Consider the following 23264-nt stretch of genomic DNA (forward strand, 5'->3'; position numbering starts at 1 on the left):
CTGAAGAAGTAACATGTGGTTTTCACCTTTTAATAGTTTTTTACCTCTGTCTCAAAGACTGATGTAAAATGTGTTAAGATAGTGGCTGTTTTGGTGTTGATGATGTATATCATCTGCAAGGAGAGATGCAGTCTATTAAGCTGTTTCAACACAAAACTAGGCATTTTTCCACGAACACAGCAACAACCCATGACTTTCTTGACTTGCAAAATCATCTTGTAAACAAACGCAATATGTGTAACTGGTGGAACTCACACAGGTCACACAGGATCATAAAATTATTTGTCCAATGTTATGTTTTTTTAAATAAATTACATCCCATAAGGTGCGGTGGAATGGGCGGGACTAAAACTCTACATTGGCCATAAAGTTGAGCTGTAAAGAAGCCCATTGGGTGTCAGTCAAGTCCGATGTTGTGTCCATTGAAGCCTTGTATTAGCACTAAAATGTCGTTAATAAAACAATAATTAACAAACAAACCAAATCAAGCCAATCAGACTGAAATAGATCGTGGAAAAACTTGGACTCTGTGTTTCTAGGTAAAAAATTCAATGGAAAGATTTAAACCCTAAGACAATTTTTGTACTTATTATTGCTCATTAAAGTGTTCTGTAATATCCAGCAGAATTTGTAGGGGAAGTTTACACCTAAAAACAATAAAACATGTTCCAGAACACTAAAATTCTTCCTTTTATTGGGATGTGTCTGTCTTTTTGACCTGATGAAAGCCCCGCCCTGTAGGCAATGTAGGAAATTTTGATGGGAAAATTGCACTGTCACACTAAAACAGTATAATATCTGGAAAATAATATTAAATAGAGTGCATTATTTTATGGAATTGATTTTAGCAGAACTTGGCATAACCATAGTACTATAAAGCAGACTCGTAGCACCACCTGCTGATGTAAAAGGTGAATTACTCAGGACTTTTGTGAGAAAATTGTCAACACAAACAACAAAAACCTACACTACGGATCACATCCCATTGTTTGGTCATTGAAGGAAATAATTATTTGTACTTGTAACAGATTATGTGGTATCTACTTAAGTTTGACATACTATAATTATGTTTCATATTTGTTTGACAGATGAATCCTGGTGCATTTGAAAAATATTCTCTGGTTGTTTAACCCATAAAGACCCAGTGTTACTTTTGTGACAGTTCCCAAATGAATTTTTCTTTATATTAACCATTTTTAAGCAATTTATCACCATTTATGATAATATTGTCCTCTGTGTTTTGCATTTTTCAGTGTAAATCATCCATTTTCCTATATCTAATTCCCTGATCATGTAGATGTTCATAAAAACATAAGTAAATTCAGAGGTTATTATATAAAAAACAGAAAAAAATGCAGAAAAAGAGACTTTTTTTTTTTTTAACAAAAATATCAGTAACTGAATATAAAAAGAAGTGTCTGTCCAATTTCATCGATCCAACTCCATGGGTTTTACTGGTTAATCAGTGTTGTAGAAGATGACAGTGTTTCCATGTTCCATACAGAGTAGGAACGTCCAAATGGGTCATATCTGATTTTGATTTAAAGCTGAGAAACTGCCTTTTACCTCAATTATTTCCATGTATTGATAGGATTAGAGGATCAACAGGTATTAAACAGTTTAGATCGGTAGTTGCTTTTGGTCACTGGTGGCTGGGTCTTTATGGGTTAAGTTTTAACAGGAAATCAGCACCATAACAAAGACACTAAAAGCTACAGTATGTTTGATACCATTTTTTTTTTTACAGCTGTAATGTATATCCACCAGCAAATCTTTTTAGACACTTTTGTCCCGTTGCTTTATGTGACCACCTGACATAGGAATAAGTGGTGAGATATGTGATGAAGCACCTGTACTGGACATCTATAAACTCACACTGTTGTCTTTTACACATGAACAAGATGATCATTTGTTAAAGGTGAGTGTATTGACACTGGATTTCCGTTGCCCAGTTTGTGAGATCCTGTTCTGCCAGACAATAGGCTCCTCTCTGGATCTTTTATACTCTCTGCATCTGTCTAGATCAGATGGATGATTTGCACAGGCTTTTAGCAGCAGCAGAAGGTCACTGCCATCCAAAGTCCTGACCTGCCATCTGATAAAAGCGCTGGTTGTGTGGCTTGTAGAAATCCCTCAGTCTCTGCATCACCTCCGGGTCAATAGAAGCATGAGTCCTCCCTTTCGTTTTCCCCAGGCAGTGAGGTTTGCTGCTGCCCTCTGGTTTCTTTAAGCAGGGGAAGCCTTTTGTTTTATTGAAGTAGAAGTGCTTGTCTGTGACAATCCTCTGGAGGCCCAGAAAGTCCTGGACTTTACCCAGTTCTCCAGCTGGGTCGGAGATGAGCCTCTCCCCGCTGACCAGATGGATTTGAGTCCTGGGGAACCAGGCCAGCCAGCGCTCCAGGTGCTGGGCATACAGGCCGATCCACAATGGGCTCCACAGAGAGTCGATCTGACCTGGAGACAGAGATGGAGACGGAACCAGGTTTGTCATTTCGGAGATTGTACTGTTGGCATCTTTCTTGATCCTCACTAACATTGCTTGCCAGTGGCTTGAGGATGATGAGGGTTTATTTCTGAAAGTAAAGATGCTCCGATCCATCAATTGAACATTGATGTCAGACAATATCAGCCTTGTAGATACCACCCAAAATATAGTCTTTATGCTCAATTAAATGTTGCTACTAAACTATTTGTGATAATATTTTTATTTTATGCTCTGAGTTAAAGACAGTATGATGAAGAGCTGAAATATTATCAGTTAGGTGAGATTTACTACACCCATAACCCTACGTGAGTTGAATGTAGATTAATAAACATCGACAATAAAAAGAGAATTGTCTGAACTAAAATATCAAATCTGAAATGTCATTTAGAATCAAAACACACTGGTTTTAGTGTTAAATGAAAACCTTAATTATTAAAAATGTAGGTCCCAGTAGAAAAACACTGGTTTAGTTTGTGTTGTAGCAACACAGAAATGAGGTCTAATAAGTACATTTTAACCACACAGTTCTTCTATTATAACCCTGGTTTTATGTACTTTTTCTTTGAATTGGAGTTCCATAAAGGGTGGATGTTAAAAGATGAAAACACTATTGTTAGTTGTTTTTTTGGTTTTTTTTGAGTGATAAACATTTCTTTTTTTCTCTGGCACAAAAGACCAACAAGTAGTGCCAGGCACAAAAAACCCTGCCCCTCGCACATATTTCACCCATTATAAGTAAATGGGAAGATTTAAAAATTCATAAAAAAATGGAACTTTGACCTACTGTTCCCAAAATGTAATGAGATCTATTCTGGGTCATTGGCAATCTATAAACCCAATTTAGTATGAATTCAACCAATAGTTTTGCTGCTACTGACATTTGAAATTTTGCCCATTATAGGTAAATAGAAAAAAACAAACAAACAGATTTTAAAACTTCATAAAAAATTGGAACTTTGGCCTACTTTTCCCAAAAACCAATAATGTAACCCAAATTTGGTATGAATTCATTGCTAGTTTTGCTGCTATAGTGTAAACAAACAAAAAAACTGAATAAAAAACAATACCCCTTGCCTCCCCTTTTGGGGGTGGGGAAATAAATGACATCTCCATCAGTCTGTCTTCATCAGTTACCTGCCAGATTCTTTGGTATTGCCCACATTTCACATTCTCTACCTGAAAAATTGCAATTTGGATGCAACAATTTTTAGAAAATCTGTTTCTTAGCCATTTAGTTGGATAAATGAGACTTATCCTCCTGAGACCCAGCAATGCATTTTTGTCTTCTGTAGGGGACAAAAGTTTGACGGTTTTGCTTCAAAAATGCTGTCCATTGCAAAGGACATTCCACTGAAAAAAAAAAAATAATAATAATAACTTTAAAAAATGTATTTGAAACAACTATTGCATTACGCAGTTTCCAATCAAGACAACTGTTTAATGTAAAAAAGCTAAAATTTTCTCTTTCTTGGGTCTCAGGAGGTTAAAAATCTCACGTCTGTATTGTAAATATGAAGCTAGACTGACCATGGTTTTAGCACCAAAAAAAGGGAAACTATTAGTCACAAGAAAAAAGAGGTGGTGGTAACAAACATCTAAAACAAATGTAGCTTTTTTTCCCACTTGGATCTATGACAAGCTGTGATAATAACCACCTCCAACCTTTAGCTACTTTAACAAACTGATATGAGTGATGAACTTTCTTATCTGGCAGCAAAGACCCCACTTTTCCTCCAATCTCCTTGTTGTTGTAAAGTTGAAAGGTTCTAGTATTAATTGGAGGACTTTCTCAAACTGTGACCCCTGAGTCTGTACCTGTGGTGCGGTTCTTGAAGGCGAGGCTCTCAAATGGAGGGATGTCAGGCGTTTTGGAAATGATCTGTGTATAGTCAGATATGGCTCTGGTTACAGGGTCTCGCACGACCACAATCAGCTTAACGTCCTGCGACATAGCATGGACTCGAGCCGGTGTTTCCACGGTAACAAAGTAGCGAGGGGTCTTCTCCATAACAATCTGGCCTTCCAGGGCTTTGGGCATCATACTTCTGGAAACAGAGAAAGACAAAATATGAAGAAAAACACGACTTAAAGAATTATATGTCGTGATTTAGAACATTGAATTAGTTTATGTAGTGCCTTGTAGGTACCTGGTGACTGGAGACTGATTCACATTAGCCTGTAGGGAGGCTAAAGGGGAACTTTTAAGTCATGGTAACCTGCTACATCAATATCTTAGCTGTAGTGATGTGGGAAACAAAATGTATGCTCCTAAAAAGCCCAAAGCATAAATTGTCACTTGTTCATACCCATTTTTCTGCACAGGGTATGCTGAACTATCTCTTTTGGGAATTGAGGGTTAGAGGTCAGGTCAAATGACACTTTAAATGGAACGTTTACAGATACAGAGTCCAAACAGAGAGATAAAAAAGTGAAAATTCCCACAATGAATGATGGAATTGAAGCATTCAAGACTAGAATCCACTATAATCGAGAGATTGGTGGTGAAGCAAACTGTTACTACTGTTACTAAACTAATGAGATTTTTTTTTTTTTTTTTTAAATTTAACAGTGGTCATGTTTTTAGTAAATAGTAACTGTCATGTTTCAAGGTATAAATCTCGTTTGGTCGATCAACCTTTTCCGTTTAAAGGAGCAAAATGGTTTTAATATAATACTTGAAACAGAGACAAGGGATTTTCCTATAGGCTGTAGAGTTTTTATTATCTACATTATGTTTCCTGTGGAAAGCTGTGGCAAATTTATGTTTCGCTACAAGCATTTAATAAAGTCCATGTGGTTTTTATTCATATTGTCTGTTGCAGTTCCAAAGCTACAGTCATGTCCATGTCAAATAAATAAATCTAAAAGAACAAACCTTCACCCAAACAAACAGGAAGGTTTTGAGTAAATGCAGTCATTTTTTAAATCTGTCCTCACACCATAACTCACTGTCCAAAGCTCCACACCCAGAAACACCCCAAACACAACTAAACAACAAGACACTCCTACAGCATCATAAGTAATAACTGAAGGAGATTCTTACATTATTCCTTTTGTGTAAAAATCCTACAGAATTAATCTTTAAAATTTGTGGGAATTCTATGTAACATGCAAATGACTTGTTTCAACAGAACTTTATGTAAATAGTGATTTGTGAGTAACGTGTGGACCTTATGTGGACAATTTATAACATATATTTAGCGTAGCTCATAAACTGATTTGTGGTTTTACAGTGGTTGTTTTCTGTCTAAAAACAGAGCTAAGCTAACAGATGTCATGGCCTGGCTCAAGACCATAACTAGAGGGAACCAAACATACTGAGAACAATTAATTACATTTTATTTTAAATCATCAGAGAGAATGCTGCAAATCAACCCAAAAGTATGAATGATCCATCTGTATTATCAGTGTGAATTGCAGGAAGGAGAGAGAGAGAGAGCGAGAGAGAGAGAGAGAGAGAGAGAGAGAGAGAGAGAGAACCTCTCCCTTTATAGACAAGCCCCAGGTAATTGCTGAAGTTTCAGCACCTGTGGAACCTAGAGCTAGAGCAACTAGATAAACATGAAAATGAAAGGCTGGGCCGTGACACAGAGCACTTTATCAGACACCTTGCAGTTACTGCCTCCGCCAAGGAGGTTATGTTTTCATCAGGGTTTGTCTGTTTGTTTGTTTGTTAGCAAGATAACTCAAAAAGTTATGGAAGGATTTTGATGAAATTTTCAGGAAATGTTGATACTGGCAGAAGGAACAAATGATTAAATTTTGGTGGTGATCAGGGGGGACTGGACTGATCTGTCTTGGCAGAGGTCTGCGCTCTCCGAATGCTTTTCTAGTTTTTAATGTTGGACTACTTTTCAGTGCTCAGCTGAGTCATAATGAAGAAAAACACAGGAGTGTGAAGAAATGTAAATAAAGCTGATAAAAAATTTTAAAAAAAATCTAACTTTAACCTGTTAAGCCCTGGGTCTTGTGTTTCCAGTATAATTCATTTCAGTGTAACACAAAACATGGATTAGCTGATGACAGAATATTCATTCATATAAAACCAAGTTATGGTCAAAAAAAAAGTAAAGGGAAGACAAATTCGATCTCATCATAATCTATAATATGGCAGTTATTTTTGCACTTCTTTGTCTCAGTGAGTTTTAGTGGTACTTCTACTGTTGGAGCTACTTAGTGTTAGCTTAGCAGTGCAAAGTTTGTCACATTGGTCTTTGGTTTAATGCAATTTTTCATGGCATACATTAGTCTCGAACTATTAGCTTGTTGCTTGTTATTACGTTCAGTGTTCTGAAACAAAGTAGCTATCAATATGGAACCGTATGCAATTTCGTATTTTTAGAAAACTTTTACCATACGGGTAGTAATGGTTCTTATTCATACGGAATTTACGGAGACACGTGATACTAATTAGCCAATCAGAATGCATGCTGTATTCCTACTCTTTCCATACTGTTCCGTATCCGTGGCTTTTCTGAAAATTGTTTTAGCTCAGGGTGTCAAACTCATTTTAGTTCAGGGGCCACATTCAGCTACATTTGATCTGCAGTGGGCCAAACCAGTAAAACAATAACATAATAATATATAAATAATGTCAACTCCAAACTTTTCTCTATGTTTTAGAGCGAAAAAAGTGAATTTACATTATGAAAAGGTTTACCTCTACAAACTATCCTTGCAAAAGATGTGAATAACATGAACAAACTGAAAAAATAAGTGTAATTTTAACAATATTCTGTCTCAGTTTATCATTTCCACACGTACATTATAACGTACAGATCACAGTGGATCTACAAAGACACAAAACATTTAGTAACAGAAAGAATATTGGCAAAGTTGCATTTCAGATGTTTCAAAATGTTCATATTTGTTCAGGTTATTCACATTTTTTGTGAAATTAGACTTTGTTTTAATGTAAATATTTGAAAATATTTACATTTACAGAGAGATACATTTGGAGTATTCATTATTTATATGTTATTATGATAGTATTTTACTGGTCTGACCCACTGGAGACTGAATTGGTCTGAATGTGGAATCTGAAATGAAAGGATTGTTAACCCTTTCATGCATAGGTCACTACAGTGGACAATTATTCTCCAGCTGTTCTCTTGTATATTCATGGGTTTTGATGTTTTAGTTTCATATCAGCCAACACAGTGGACACTTATGCATCATCCCATACACTGACATTCATACCATTACTGTAACTTTGCTGTTCTTCATAAACCTGATCTGCAGTAACATGTTTAAGTGTAAATCAATTGTTATTTGTTAGACAAGAAGGGTTTTTTTTGGCATATTATCTCCATGAAGTGAGTAATTACTAGCATTAGAATATGTTAAAATGTGAGAAGACATCAGATTAGCAGCATTAAAAATGTTTTTATTTCATTGTTTTCATATTACTTTCTGGTATTGGGTTTTAAACACGTTTCTTTACTTCAAAAATTAAATGCATGGATATTTTTGTAACTCCACAGAAAAAAAAAACTCGATCGCATTGTTTTTTTCATGCCTAAGGAGGAATAAAAACACTGAAGAAAAAAATCTTGACTAAGGTTCTCACAATTCATGCATGAAAGGGTTAATATCTTTGCTTATCTTTTGTAATTTTTGCATTTCACAAATTCATCCCAAGGGCCGGACTAGACCCTTTGGCGGGCCGGATTTGGCCCCCGGGCTGCATGTTTGACACCTGTGCTTTAGCTGGTCTTCTCATTACATGGATGTATAGCATGTGAATATGGCTACAGTCATCACTTAGCATTAGACTTAACTGCGCTGCCCTCTGTACCAGGAATAAAAGCAGTAGTATTATTTTGCCACTTTTCTTTATTTTTAATCTATCTCTTGTGCAGAAGGAAGATTCATACATGTTTGAATGCTTGAAGTTTTGAGTCTCTTGAGTCTGTTTTGTTCTTGGAGTTGGTCATTTAGCTGAGTTTAAGAGGCTACACAACTGTTGTTTCAGAATGCTTTACATCACTGGGGTCATTGATGCGTGTCGTAGATACAACTTCTCCTACACACTCCACGTTTTAGTTGGACTGGCTTCATCCCACCGATGGAGTGTTCATTCAGTCTCCGGCAATGCAGACACGTTGGCAAATAACGGCGGTGTTACACAAACACAGCAGCCTATCCTTTGGCGTGTCTGTCTGTGCTCTGCTTCTGTCACCTCCGCAGAAGCCCAGCAGATGGGACTCATTTAGAGATAAATGACTCCAGAGGCCTCAAAGGGCCGGCTGGGGACTCGGGGACATCTGCCAACACACCTGCCTCACACCTGACTGACTGACCCGCAACACACACACAACCTCAGCATCACTTTGTACACACCACTAGAGCAGCACTGCGTCTGTTATAGTAAAACTGCGACTGCGTATTTCAGGTTGTAGCTTTATAAATACAAATCGTGTTTACCTTGTTCTGCCTTTTTCCAACATGCGCCATATTGTGTCAACATTTTACATTGAAATTATGTCGTCCCAGGACTATTTTAGTACTCTCCTGAACTTAGCGCTACTTACAAATTGCAGCAGATTGCAGAGAAAACATTAATATTGCATGTGAAAAGGTACACAGGGCGATGCCAAGTGTTGCTTATTTACACATAAAGCAGGTACAGAGCAACATAAGCATTTTGTTTGTGTCCTCTTGTGAATATAGAATTCCCATATTTACTGTACAATAGTGGTTCTGTTTTACTCTCAACAGCTTCTGAGAAAAACATCCAGCTCTACTAAATGTTTTAGTAGACAGTTCTATATCATTGTCTCTTGATTCAGGGCACTTTCGTACATTCATTCGGACCAAACAGTTTTTGCAGCTGCCATCTTCAGCTTGAAACAAAAGAGGATGATGTGAGCAGTGAGAGGGCTGGGAAAAATAAGAGAATGAGGGAAAAGATACCACACACTACATAGATGAGAGGAAAATGTACGTGTGGGTGAGTTATGATCTCAGCTCTTAAAAAAGTGGAAAAAGGACAAAAAAAAAAAAAAAGGGAGAAATTTGACTTAAAATATGTATGTAATATGGGAACAAAACCATAAAATAGACTTGAAAACATCTGTCAAGTGTTCTTTATGTGAGGGGATTGAAAGTTTTAATCCTCGGTGTTAATTGTTCTGGTAAATCAAGCATCAAAACACCCAGAATACATAAGATTATCAGAAATCACTGTTAAAAGTAATTTTAAGACATTTCAAGGTACACACACTTTCTTAAAATGAGTTTTCTGTCATCATATCCCAAAAGAATTGTTTCTTCTGAGTCCATTTAATCCTGTTTATGTCCTTACACAAAAAAAAGAAATGACAAGAAGGTAAAATAATCTTATTTCTAGGATATTTATTTTCTAAAAATATTTTCATGTTTTCAGGGCAATTTTTAACAACCAAACACTATTGTTGTTATCTATTTTTAATGATTAAACTGTAAAGCATTAGCTTTTTGAAGGCATTTTTAAGTTGAATTTTTCAGTGGCTAAATATTAATAAATCTAGCCGAGCAAAATGTGCTTACCCCAAAGGTACAAGAAAATTTGGATGTTTTTAAAGAATATTTGACTTCAGTCCAATAGGGCTGATCACATTTTGTTTTCTGCTTATTCACTTTGGGTCAGTTTGTGTCCCTGTGCCTAAAAAAAAAAAACACCCAGACCAAAGTAGCAGGTGTTTATGAATGAGATGGTGATAAATGAAGCAGAAAGTGTACAAAAGGGACACAGCGTTGATACTCTGAGGACAGGATGCTCTGACTGTCCTCTGGTATCAGCTCAGGTTTCAGAACGAGCTGCAACACAAGCCCCTGTCAATAGATCCACCCACCAAACTGGCTCCGCTTCTATGAAACCGACACAGGCGCACACACACACACACACACACACACACACACACACACCTACACACACACACACACACACCCACACACACACACACACACACACACACACACAGTGATTTCATTTGATCTGATCAGTGTGAGCGAGCGCTTACCACCACTTAGCCTGAAGACTTCCCTTTTAACTGCAATACCCTGAACAGGAGGAGCCGCATAGTCTGTCACACATACACACTCGCTGAAAAACACAAACATACACTCATTATTCAGTCATTAGTCAACCATTTGCGCTCCCTACGGACCCATTCCTCACCGTCACAAAGACACATTTCTAAAAACCCAAATTACACTCACGTAGACACACAAACTCCCTTCATCTGTTAGGACATAAAGGGTGGGTGTGGTGGATTTTTACTAGACTTGGACTGTGTGTGCACTCATCCGACTGTTTGTGTGTCTAAGAGCATTTGCTAGAGTGTTTTAAATGAAAGGGGTTGGGTGACTGATGAAGGAATGATGGGAGTGAATACAAACGCACCTCCATTAGCAATCTGTCTGTGAATAGCCTTAGAGCCAAGAGTCCCATACCATTACCTAAGCACAAAGAGCTAATTACTGCCCCAAAGAGCACCATCAAAAGAGAAGGTCTATTATAAATATGCTTCAGCTATGAGCTTTGCCCAGACGCACTAATTGACAGACAAAGTAGCTGTTAGTTTTTATGATAATTTAATATGCCCCTATCCTGCTTTTGGCATAGAAAACTTCCAAGGGTGCATCTTCAATTTAACTTTTGGAGTTTTTTTTCTCTTTCATTGTGCAACCAAGGACGTTACAAATGATGTGCTTTGTTGTAAAAAAATACATCTAACAGATCATTCAGACTATACCGATATTTCTAGCTTTAATTTTAAAGAGAATATAACAAATTTCTTCTCACAGCTTTTACTACTGTGAATCTTCCTGCCACGACTCGTGTTAATGGAGGTTAGCATATTTTCAGTGCAGTTCATGTTCAATATTGAACTAAGAGTCATGTGAGATAAGTTATACAGCTGTAAGCAATGTCTCAAATGGCATTTGTGGCCACTGTGGTTGCTTCTTGCTGAGCCTCTTATGTTGCATTGCTCATCTCCTGACAGTCATGTCCATTAACATACTGAATTTATCTACACTGTATTGTATGTAAACACAGTGGTAATTTCTATTAGCAGGACTTGAGGCATGAAAGTGGATGATGAATTGTCATGCTTACATAAAAGGCTAATGAACGTGTTCTCAAAAGCGTTTCTTAGAGGTGCTCATCAGACTTGGACATATACAGTTGCGGAAAAAATATTAGACCATCAAAAGTCGTCAAAAACAATGGTTATGCAATCAAGTACTAACTCCTTGTGTATCATGTTACTAAAACGGACAGAAAGGAAAACATGGAATGCCTAAAAGCACTGTTTTTGTCAGTACAATGCCATAGATATTGATCTGAGAACTTAAATGATTTGGGTTGGGTTTTTGGGTCAAGAAAACCATGGAAAATGGATAGATATCAGCTCTGAAATTAAACTTTTGCCAGCTATTTTTGTTGTTATCATTATATTTGTATAAACAAATGTACCTTTAGTTGTACCAGGCATTAAAATGAACAAGAAATTGAAGAAAATAAGGGTAGCCTAATAATTTTTTCCGACTTTATCAGCATCAGCGCACTCTCTTTCAGGACCATTTACCATTCTAATGGTAACATGACCACACTGTGACAAAAAAGCATTTTAATAGTTTTAAAAAAGAAGCCTTGCTTTTCTTTGTTTTTTTCTACTAAATTAGATCATGAGGCTCAAAATTTATTGATATACTAAACACACTGCCACCTGGATTTAATTAAGCAAATAGGTAAGACTCTTCCATTGGATAATTACTACCAGGATTAACATGTTTCAGCTGCAACAAGTTCCTTAATTCTAACCGTCTCATTTCTTAAACAACCCTCAGTTTGATAGAGAGCATGTTAGAATGGATGAAGGTCATGTGGTCTGATGAGTCCAGATTGACCCCGTTCCAGGGTGATGGATGTATCAGGGTGAGACAAGAGGCAGGTGAATTAATTACCCATCATGCCAAGTGCCTATAGTACAAGCCTGTGGGGGCAGTGTTAAGATCTGTGGTTGATTTGGTTGATCAGGTCTAGGTTCACAACGTTACGTGTCAAATAAATGACGTGAATGGAATGAATGAAAGGGTTTGAATATCAGTGGATTTTTTTTTTTTTTTTTTGAAACATACATATTCAAAGGTGACAATACTGGGATTCATTAGGATCAGACTGTGAAAGAGTGGTTCAGGGAGGATGAGACATCATTTTCACACATGGATTGGCCAGACCTGAACTCCAATGAGAGTCTTTGGGATGTGATTAAGATGTCATCAATACAAGAGCTTGGCCAGAACTGAATGCAACTATGGACAAAAATAAATAGAACATTTGGTGTGACTAATGTCATGGCGAATTCAGCCTGTAATCAGATGTGAAGGCGGTCCAACCAGACATTGTGCATGTGTACGACTCTTCCCAACACAATCCATCGGTCGGTTGGTTTCTGTAAATTTTTTTGGAAGACAGGACGACTACATTTCTACATCACAAATTTTGCTATTAGCTATATGTAAGTCTTTGAGGAATGTCTGCGGACTCACAGAGAGGGTGAAACTCCACATCAGAATGCCTCATACACTTGACCATTTAACAGCGGGATGGCCCCAAGCTTTGTGTTTAAGTAGGTGAACAGAAGGGGCCAGCAGGACCATGATTTACAAAGGAAATCCCTCACAAAAAAAAAAGTTAACTGAATTAATTGGCAGTTTTAAAAGCATGTTTAAGCCGAATCCTTACACTGCTCATTTACCAGCGAGTGTAAGATCAAACATCTAGTATGGTGAACAGAGGGATTATCCAGCTTATAATAAGCCTGTGTTTGCCTTTGAGGAACCTCTCTTTTGTCCGTCCATTTCCCAATATTTCAGGAACCCTCCCCGGTGAATTGGTCCGGGCCAGCCAAGGCCAACGGCTATTGATCCTAAGAGGGCTTAGAGTAACTAAGTGTAGGCGGCTAGAGATGCTGTACAACCAGTAGGCAATGTTTGTATAACGAGGAGTGCGGTATGAAATCAAGAAGTGTAGTGTAAACGCAAAGAGGGGGTTGAGAATTGTAATGTAGCACTGGGTCTCAGCTGGGACTGAGAGTGGCAGGTGGAGACTGGGGGTGCCAGGACCCTCTGGAGCCTCATCAGAAGCATGCTGTGTCATCTACTGGGGTGTGTGTCTCTGTGTGTGAGTGTGTGTTAACAAAATTGAAGCAATTGCAATGTTTATCACATGTACAGAAGGAAATGTGCAGGGATGAAGTTGGGGGGGGGTTAAAGGAGCCGTGGATCAAACATGCAAAGTCTGGTCTGTTTATCTTTGATGTCTAATCCAAAGAGGAAGAAATAATCAGTAAAAGAGCAGAATATCGACTGTGTTCATTAGGCTGCTTATTTCACAGTCAAATCTGAGATTCACGTGTGTATTCCTGTGTCAAAATGCGTGCTATTGGAGGATCGCTCATCCATTTCCTCTGTATGGGGGACCATTAAGGGGTCGGTCCATTGTGACTGTGCCCTGTCCACTTTCAGGAGACATCCATCATAGAGGGGCCCCGGACACCCCCGCTCTTTTTTACCAAACCCCAAGGGAGGCTCTTAATGAAGCCTAGATAGCCTCACCCGTCTGGGCCTTATGGTGATCACGTCCAGTACAGTATGAAGACAGGATAGACCACACCTGAACCCCAGCCACACTCACTTTTGTGTGCGTAACGAAACACAGCGTGGCGGCCAAATCAAATCTGTCTTCATAGCATTAATTAATTCCCATTTCAGTATGATGTTTGTAATCCAGAAACATGCTAATATACTAAAAAGACTTAAAAAATAACCACTTTCTATACTTTACTACTCCTATTCCCTGCAGATCTACAAATCTGATTCATCAGAAAATCCGCCTATCGTGTTTTCTGCTAATTCCCGCCCACTGAATCCTGCTCAACATCAAATGTTTTGGCAGCCATTCTTATGCGATTTGCATGGCAATTATATCCCATTGTAGATACACAAAAACACAAGTAGCACCATGTGCTGCGTCATGGTGAGACAAAGGCATCAATGTATGGGTATGAATTTAAAAGCTTCCCTTAACGAGTTCAATATGAATTGCAAATGAATCAGTACTATTGGAGCAGATGACTCGGATAACACTGAGTAATTCTGCTCCTCCCTTATTGTCACGAATGATGTCTCAAAACAAATTCAGACAAATTAATGCCTCACAGATGGAGCAGAGGAAACTTGATTTTCAGAAGATGTGCATATAGATAGAAAATGACCTTCAAGTAACTTAATTAAAGTGACCAGGACTTTGATAGAACATGACAATAATTAGCCTAACAAACCTTAGCAAAATACTATGTTCTTTAATGTTCTAAAACATTTATCCAGCTAACATTCTGAAATAAAAGTTGCACTGACAGGACAAGAAAGTGCTCCGAAAAGTCAAGCAAAAGTTTGATAGAGGGGTCAAAGTTGAGGTATGTAATAACACTCTTCCACTCAACACTACCTGTCTCTTGTTAGTTTTCCATCGGGTAAAAGTTGTCAGTTGTATAGTTCTAAGCAGATGGAGGCAAAACCAAACCATGACACAAAAACACCACAGAGTGTTGATCTACTGAATCTTTACTATCATTATATTACCAATGTGTGAAGTGCGACTTAGTGGCAGAAAAAGAATGACCAAGTACCAAAAGCAAGTAGAGGTTAAACCAGCAGCTGAAAGGACTTAGTGGCATTCAACATGACAGTGTTAGAAGTGAGGCCAGTGCTTTCACTTAGCTTTGGCAAGCTTCACCTCTCTTCCCAGCTTAACCTTCCTGTCCAAAAGTGGTTACTTATGTCTTCAAAGACCAGATACTTCCAGCTTAATGCTTCAAAACAACAGCCTACAAATGTCACGGTGGCTGCATCCACTTCTTCTGTACAGTCTGTGGTCAAGACCATGCAGCGGAGAAGCACCATAAAACCAAGGAGTGGCTACAATAAGCCAAGCATGTGGTGACAGAATTATAGGGTTTAGAAAAGAGACTCTTGACTCTGACATCTGCAAAGTGCCTTCTCTGTGTGACTGCTTTACGTGGCTTCCTTGAAATGAAAGGGAGAAGCAAAAACTGACAATGCAGCCTCTCAGGTTAAAGCTCTGCCCGTAACTCAGAGTCAATAATATATCAATAAATCTCGCTGTATCTAAAAAAAAAAAAAAAAAACTCCAACCAGCCGTGCTGTCTGGAGCTGGAGGACAGAGCGGTTCCAGACTGTGGCAGAACTTGAAGAAGTCAACCTTTCCGCACAAATACACACACGATCCCTGCTCTGATGACAGTCCCCAAGGTTGATGCAAAGGTCAGCGGAGATGTGTGAGGTTGTGGTAACACTGACTTCACCTCTTAACCTCCTGCTCACCCTCGCCTTATCTTCTCTCCCTCCCTTCTCTTTCTCCCCTCTTTCATCGTTCACCTGTCATGCCATCTTTCAGCAAAGAGCATCACGAGTAAGATGTGAATTTCCAGCTGAGCAATTTTAATGGATTCCTCCAGAGCTGCAGAGAGAAAAAAAAAGGCTGTGTAACCTGACCCCTGTGTGCCTATGCGGGGGGATTATGCCAATGCAGGATAAAGCTTCCTGCTAATTGTAACAGAAGCCGAGCTGACCAACGCTAACCGCTCTAATGCCGGAGTCAACCCAAGGTCAGAGTGAGGAGATAGAGCTATTGATCCCAGACAGCGCACTAAGGAGGAAACTTCCAGTCCATCTCTGGGCTTATCGCAGCGCTGTTCCAGATCCAATCTCCGCTCCAAACGCCATTAGTGGATCTTTGTCAGAGGCTCTGATCTCAATTGCCCTCGTGAATCTAAATGTTATTTCACTCAGAGGGAGAAGAGGACTGATTCTAAGGAAGATACGCTATATCTCATTGTCCATTTGATTCTCCATGATACGGTCTGAAAGATAAAAGCTTCTATACAGAAATGTAATTTCAAGCAAGTACTTCAGATGACCCTCCATTTCCTTTTGCGATATCTCTTTGTGTTCTCCTTTAAGTTGTACCTTTCTATAATGTAGTTTACAATATAAAGCTCTCTTGTTTGCGAGCTTTGTCTTGGCTTTTATTCCACCTATAACAGAAATACTCATTTTATGGCCTGTGATCCCACTGACCATTATTTACACCGATAAACTGATTCACACTGGGATTTGTGTAACTTTTACCGTGTTGTACACCTGCAGGTGTGGCTTTTACATGCAATGTCATATTTGTTATTAAGTACATTTATTTAAAGGAAGTGATAGACCAAATTGCTCACCAAAAATAGGATATTGTATAAATACTGCAGCAGAAGTTGAAGCCAATAGAGACTAATAGTTAATATTAGGTTTAAAAAGTTAAGGTATCTTAGGGGGAGAGGAGGGAATAGCAGCAAACTAATTAGTTATTATCTTTTTCCTGCTTCAAACTACCTTTATAAAATCAGGCTTTAAAATGTCATTATTGGTCAACTCCCAGTTAAAAGATTAGAGGCCCATTCAGTCAATAAAAATTGTCTCCATCAATTCATAATTTGGGTTTAGAGCTGCAGAAGCCAATATCAGGAACAAAAAAGCCAGAATATGAAATGCCATCTGTAGCTCGCTCCTCTCAGTCCAAACCTAAAAAAAAAATTACTACAACTATTACTAAATGATCCTGATGTCATTTCATGTTGTTATGGAAAAGCAAATCTACTTTTCCAGGCAGAGATTTCCATGTTGATGGACAGAGTAGAGTAATAATGTCAAGTCCAGGTCATGTCTGATAGAATCTGATCAGTGATTGGTAATTACAGCTGTCAATCACCCATTCAACTCCTCCTACCAGTTTGAAAACCCTGTCAAAATCAGGGCATCATTGGGTGTACTTTCCTGAAAACAAGGACAAATCGTTCATGCACAACTAAAAACTATTAAGCACTGCAGCTCTTATAGATTTTTTTTTCATCAAAAAGACCTCAATGACATTGTTTAAAAACTAAACTGACCTCTTTTCTTAAACCCACATTAAAAAATCTGGAGTATTTGCACATTATTTTAATGTATTTTTGTGTTTTATTTTTTTAAATATGCATTTTATTGTTTTGTGTGTGGCACTTTGGTCAGCTATGTTGTTTTAAAATGCACTTTATGAATAAATTTAGGTTTGTTTGGATTCCATTGGATATGCAACTGTTGTTAATTTCTGATGTTTATCATCTTGACACTGAAGAATGAAAGGAGATTAAAGTTAGTTAGTGAGTTAATTTTGGAATACATTACTTGACAAAAGATTAGACATGAGATATAGTTTCTCAGGTGTCTATGTCCATGATAAGAGTCTGTGCATTGATTTCTATGTACAGACTGTCTCTGCTTGGCTTTTTCCTCAGATTTCTTCAATGCCTCTGGTGCCTGAAGGACGATGTTCATTATTTAATTGATTCGCGCATTGGAAATAAAGCAGTGATTAGTAAATCTTTACATATGCCAAATACTGCACTTTTAAATATAGTTTTTAGAATTATTTTTTTTTAGCTTTATGAATCAATTTAAAAAAAAACTGCTAGAGAAGGAGTCTAAAAGTAATACAAATATAAGGATTTCAGTAAATGAAACTGCAAGCAGCTTTCTCCTCCCTGTCCAAAAATGTGAATATAAATAGATAGATAGACCAAGGGTGTGATTTGTCAAAAAAACAGAGGAGGGGATGTTTGTATTTATTTATTTTTTGGAGTTGGGTGTGTGTGTGTGTGTCCATAACTAACGTAACTAACATTGGCGTGAAATGAAAGTTAAAGTTTACATACTTTCAATGTCCCACTCCCAGGTTCTATTCCTCTCTTATACAATGGATCTTACACGAAATTTTCACAACTTCTAACCTGTATCCACTGGACCCCCTCCACTGCTCTATGGGCCCCCCACAAATGCTGGGCCCCATGATTTTATCATGCTTACCACCCCTTTACGGCGCCTCAGTGCATGGGGACATTCGTGAATTCTGAGACTACCAAGAGTTCGGTTCAGGTGAACGTTAGTGCCAGTAATGTAGGATATAGTTGTAAGAAAACTCAGTCACAACCTGCCTGTTATTTCAATTGGTTGGTTGTCCCCCCCAAGGATGAAATTTATTGAGCAGGAGTAGGGTAGTTGGGAGCTGCCACAAACTTGATGTGGTCATTTCGTTTGGGTTCTTAGCGGTGATTTATGATTAAAATTGTCAATCACAACTTTATTAACTGCTCCACTTCTCTAAAAACATTAGCGATTAGCCTGCTTCGCCCAAAATCTACCCCGTTATCTTCCATTGGGAGCTTTTTTACAGAAAAGGTGAAGTCTGGTTTCCTGTTAGTTAATTAAGGATTTTTTGCCCAATTGCACACAAAATAAAATGTCACACTGAAGTTTTAACGAGGTAACTGTAGTTGTAATTACATTTCACAAGTAACCATGTAAGTACTGTTGAGTGTAATTGAAGAGAAAGTGAAAAAAGACATTTCCTACATCATGGTGTGTACTCTGGGTGTGTTCTGTTTGTTATTAAGTGGTGTGAACACATCATTAACTCCCAGCATAAAGTGACCTGGAGTCAGAGGTCAATTGACAGAGCTGACAGTGATGTCAAGTGGCTCGACATGCAGAGAGCCCCATCTGGCCCGAGGGGGAAGAGGTGACAATCTGCTGTCACATTCACATCACCTGGTGCGACACACACCAACACACACACACGCTGGCTTAAGCCTTTCCTCCAGATTTTCAGAATTTGGTGCTTCTGTTTCCATCCCGCAGCTTTGGCCTTGGCTGCGTGTTTTTCCGTCTGGGTCTGATCAGATCAACATAAACACCATAAAAGAAGCAGAATTTCAGCCTTTCACCTCAGCTCTCATAGGTTAAAATGCAGCTGACACGCCAAACAGGCTCCGATTGCTGATGCAGTGCCAAGATTCTCCAGTAATATACTATAAGTAGGTTAACAACAAGCCACACAGTCCAGATTTGGATGCATTTTTAATCTGTCGTATTTGGAGGAGATTGTAGCTCTATAGTCATATGCATGTACAAGGGGGCTTCAAAATGTTTGTGGAAAAAAAGGTTTAACTTATGATGTTTATTTTTCAGCATATGCTCCACAGGTCAGTACATATCTGCAAGTGTTGATACCAGCCTTTAAGTCCATCTGTGGGCTATGAGACTTAAAACACGTCAAAGTTATGTTCTTCATCCACAAACCTTTTGAAGCCCCCTTGCACAGAGGAGTTGTAGAAGGACTGAGGACTTAGGGCTTCAATTGAATGATCTGCCTTGAAAAACATGGACAAGTTTGTGTTTTTTAATAAGTGTCACAAGTATAGTTGCATGTTATGGCTACTTTAAGAAGAAATTGAGTTGTACAAATCTTGTTATGAGAAAAATTGTATAAGAAATCAACTCAGGAATCACCTGAATGATCAAGTCAGGAAGTCAGGGGAAGCGGCTTGTAATTTTGTTTTTACCTAAATTGCCTCTAATATCCCATTACACATCAGTGAACCAAAATTAGTTGAAGACAGTAAGGAGACTGAACTTTGTATCCAAAACTGACTTTAAATCAATAAATTTCATGCAATTTCAGTGCTTATTAAGTGGCTTTACATAACAACTCCAGATGATTCATTATAATGTTGTTGAAGGTTAAAAAGAGACCAAATAAACCAAACACTGGGGAGAATAAATGTAATTTCAAGATTTTTTTTTGTTAAATTATACAGATATTTATGAAACATTTTCAAAAAATGTTTCAGACATAAATCAACAGACGCTGTTTGTGTATATGGCACATAACTTTGTGGTACATGTCTGTGAAAGCACTTACAGTATACACAATAACAAAGAAAAACTCATCCTGAAAATCTGAGTTTGTGGATTTGCTGGGAACCTATTTGCCTAGAACACATTTTAACTCCCCCACACTTCCCTGAGCCACTTTTGATTGATTTAAATCATTGTAAACTGCTCCCTTGAATCCCATTCGTGTGTGCGTGTTTTCTGAGTATTTCCAAGTTTTCACAGAAACAGGCTGAGAACAGAGCCACATGACAACAGTAACATCTGGCTCCGGCTCCAGAGATGATTACTCTGCTGCTCTATGAGAACTCATCCTACAATGCCTCTCTACTGTACACACACACACACACACATGCACTTACACACAGCAAACACTAAACACACACATGCACAGATTGGCATAGCCAGATGGCAGAGTCTTTGACTGTCACCTAAACCTCGGTGGAATAACTGTGGATATGTTTGGGTATGCAAACAACACGAAGAGATTCGATTCTTACTGAAGAAGTCTGAGGCTCCTAATTAGCCCGTCAACTTGGATTGCAATAAAACCTTCTACTTGCACAAACTTATGTAAAGCAAATGCAGTTCTGTCATTTCAGTGACAAAGAGAGAGCCCACTGCTCTGCGTTCTATTAGATTGGCATTTTGCAAAAATCTAAAAATAAATAAATAAAATAAACAAAAAAAATCTGATATTGAGTCTAAATTAGAACAAGAACTGAGCTACGTTTAGTGTAAAGTGTAAAAAGTGACACCTCAGGAGTGTAAACTCTGCTGAGAGGCTCTGCGTAATTTGCGCGTACCTGTACCACTCCAGTCCCCGTGCGTAATGCCGGTCAAAGAAATGTGGTTCCGACCCAAGAGCGCGGATGTCCGGGTGGAGACGCAGGAACTCCAGCAGAGCCCTGGTGCCTCCTTTTTTAACCCCAATGATCAGTGCCTGGGGTAACCTCCTTGTGGCGGTCCACTCTTTACCCGTACTGTTCGCCTCCAGTCCGGGATGACCACTTAACGCGCCTTCGCCAACCGCCGCGTCCTCGCCTCTGGACACGGTTCCGTTCCTCTCGTGCGTCCATCCTCCAGATACGAGGAACTCACGCGCTGCCGGTTTGATCTCAAAGTTCTCCGTGAGCTCCGACTCACAACACCCGGTGAGGAGATACACCAAAGAGAAGCAGAGGATGCTCAGAGAGGACGCGATGGTGAGCCGGTGGAAGAGCCGGCGCAGGTCCGCACTGGGATGATGGTGATGATGATGGTGGTGGTGGTGGTGGAAAGTCGCCATCCCTCAGAGATCCATGTGAGATGAGGGGCCATTCTACCGAGAGTTCAGCTCACATCCCGTCATGTTCTTCGCAAACTCTTGGAGAGTCTGTGTCAGTGCGCTGCGCTCGTACCCATCCTCCTCCTTCATTTTGCGCGTCCGGTGCGCGTTAAGCCGGTCACCCCCCCTCACCCCCTCGACCAGACAGATTCTTTAAATCACTACAACTAGTTATTGCGTGACACACGGGATATGCGCCCACTTACTCGCCCACTCTGGCAACGTGGGGAGGAGAATAAAGCTTTAATATTCCAGTCGGACGGGTGGGATCTGTGGCTGTTTCCACTCTGCGGGATTACTCTCTCTGACACGGCTGATCTCACGGGGATTTGAGTCCAGGGATTCACACTCCCTCCCTCCTTCCCTCCCTCTGTTCCTCTCTTCCCCTCAGCCTCCCTCTCCTTAGATACCTTTAATTACAGGGTCATGTCCTGAGGCACATTTAATTCCAGTATTATTTATTGGGGGTAAGAGACTGATAAATGACTGGTTTCCATGGCACATTTTATAATGAAATAATGGTGTTTGGATGGATCATCATACTCTTATATTCCATAGAATGTTCTGATCGATGGATGAAGTTAGTGCAGACAGGAATCAGAGGTGTAGCAAAAATATGCTGGGGCCTAAAGGTGGGGGGGGGGGGGTGTCTGTGGACCTTATTCATTTTCTTTTTCCTTTTATCCATGTCTGCCACACATAAATAAAAAAACATGTCACTCATACACTACCAGCCAAAAGTTTGGACTCACCTGTTTTTTCTTTATTTTCATGACTATTTACATTGTAGATTCTCACTAAAACCATCAAAACTATGAATGAACACATATGGAATTATGTAGTTAAAAAAAGTGTGACATAACTCAAAGCACGTTTTATATTTTAGATTCTTCAAAACAGACACATTTAGCTTTTATTACTGCTTTGCAAATTCTCGGCATTCTCTCGATGAGCTTCATGAGGTGGTCACCTGAAATGTTTTCCAACAGTCTTGAAGGCGTTCCCAGTGATGCTGAGCACTGGTTGGCCATCTGTGGTCCATCTCATGTCATTTAAATTAGAAGGTCAGTCCAAACTTTTGACTGGTAATGTATATTAAGTAAGTAAGTATAAGTTAGTGCAGACAGGAATCAGAGGTGTAGCAAAAATATGCTGGGCCCTAAAGGGGGGGGGGGGGGGGGGGGGGTCGGGGGGGTCTGTGGACCTTATTCATTTTCTTTTTCCTTTTATCCATGTCTGCCACACATAAATCAAAAAACATGTCACTCAAACACTACCAGTCAAAAGTCTGGACTCATCTTCTAATTTAAATGACATGAGATGGACCACAGATGGCCAACCAGTGCTCAGCATCACTGGGAACTCCTTCAAGACTGTTGGAAAACATTTCAGGTGACCACCTCATGAAGCTCAAGAGAGAATTCCAAGAATTTGCAAAGCAGTAATAAAAGCAAAATGTGTCTTGTTTTGAAGAATCTAAAATATAAAACGTGCTTTGAGTTATGTCACTTTTTTTTTTTTTAACTACATAATTCCATTTGTGTTCATTCATAGTTTTGATGGTTTTTGTGAGAATCTACAATGTAAATAGTCATGAAAATAAAGAAAAAAAAGGTGAGTCCAAAC

General features: G+C 38.9%; 1 protein-coding gene across 1 annotated transcript; it reads right to left on the reverse strand.

Annotated features, from left to right (window-relative positions):
* Positions 1–1732: 1732 nt before the first annotated feature.
* Positions 1733–21960, reverse strand: hs3st3l (heparan sulfate (glucosamine) 3-O-sulfotransferase 3-like). Its single transcript, XM_030121793.1, has 3 exons — positions 21118–21960; positions 4301–4530; positions 1733–2454 (listed from the first exon to the last, which is right to left on the reverse strand). The coding sequence occupies exons 1-3, from the start codon at positions 21597–21599 to the stop codon at positions 2066–2068; spliced, it is 1101 nt and encodes a 366-aa protein (XP_029977653.1). The 5' UTR covers positions 21600–21960; the 3' UTR covers positions 1733–2065.
* Between the last annotated feature and the right edge of the window lie 1304 nt (positions 21961–23264).

This window comes from Sphaeramia orbicularis, chromosome 19, assembly GCF_902148855.1.
Source record: "Sphaeramia orbicularis chromosome 19, fSphaOr1.1, whole genome shotgun sequence".
Taxonomy (NCBI): Eukaryota; Metazoa; Chordata; class Actinopteri; order Kurtiformes; family Apogonidae; genus Sphaeramia; species Sphaeramia orbicularis.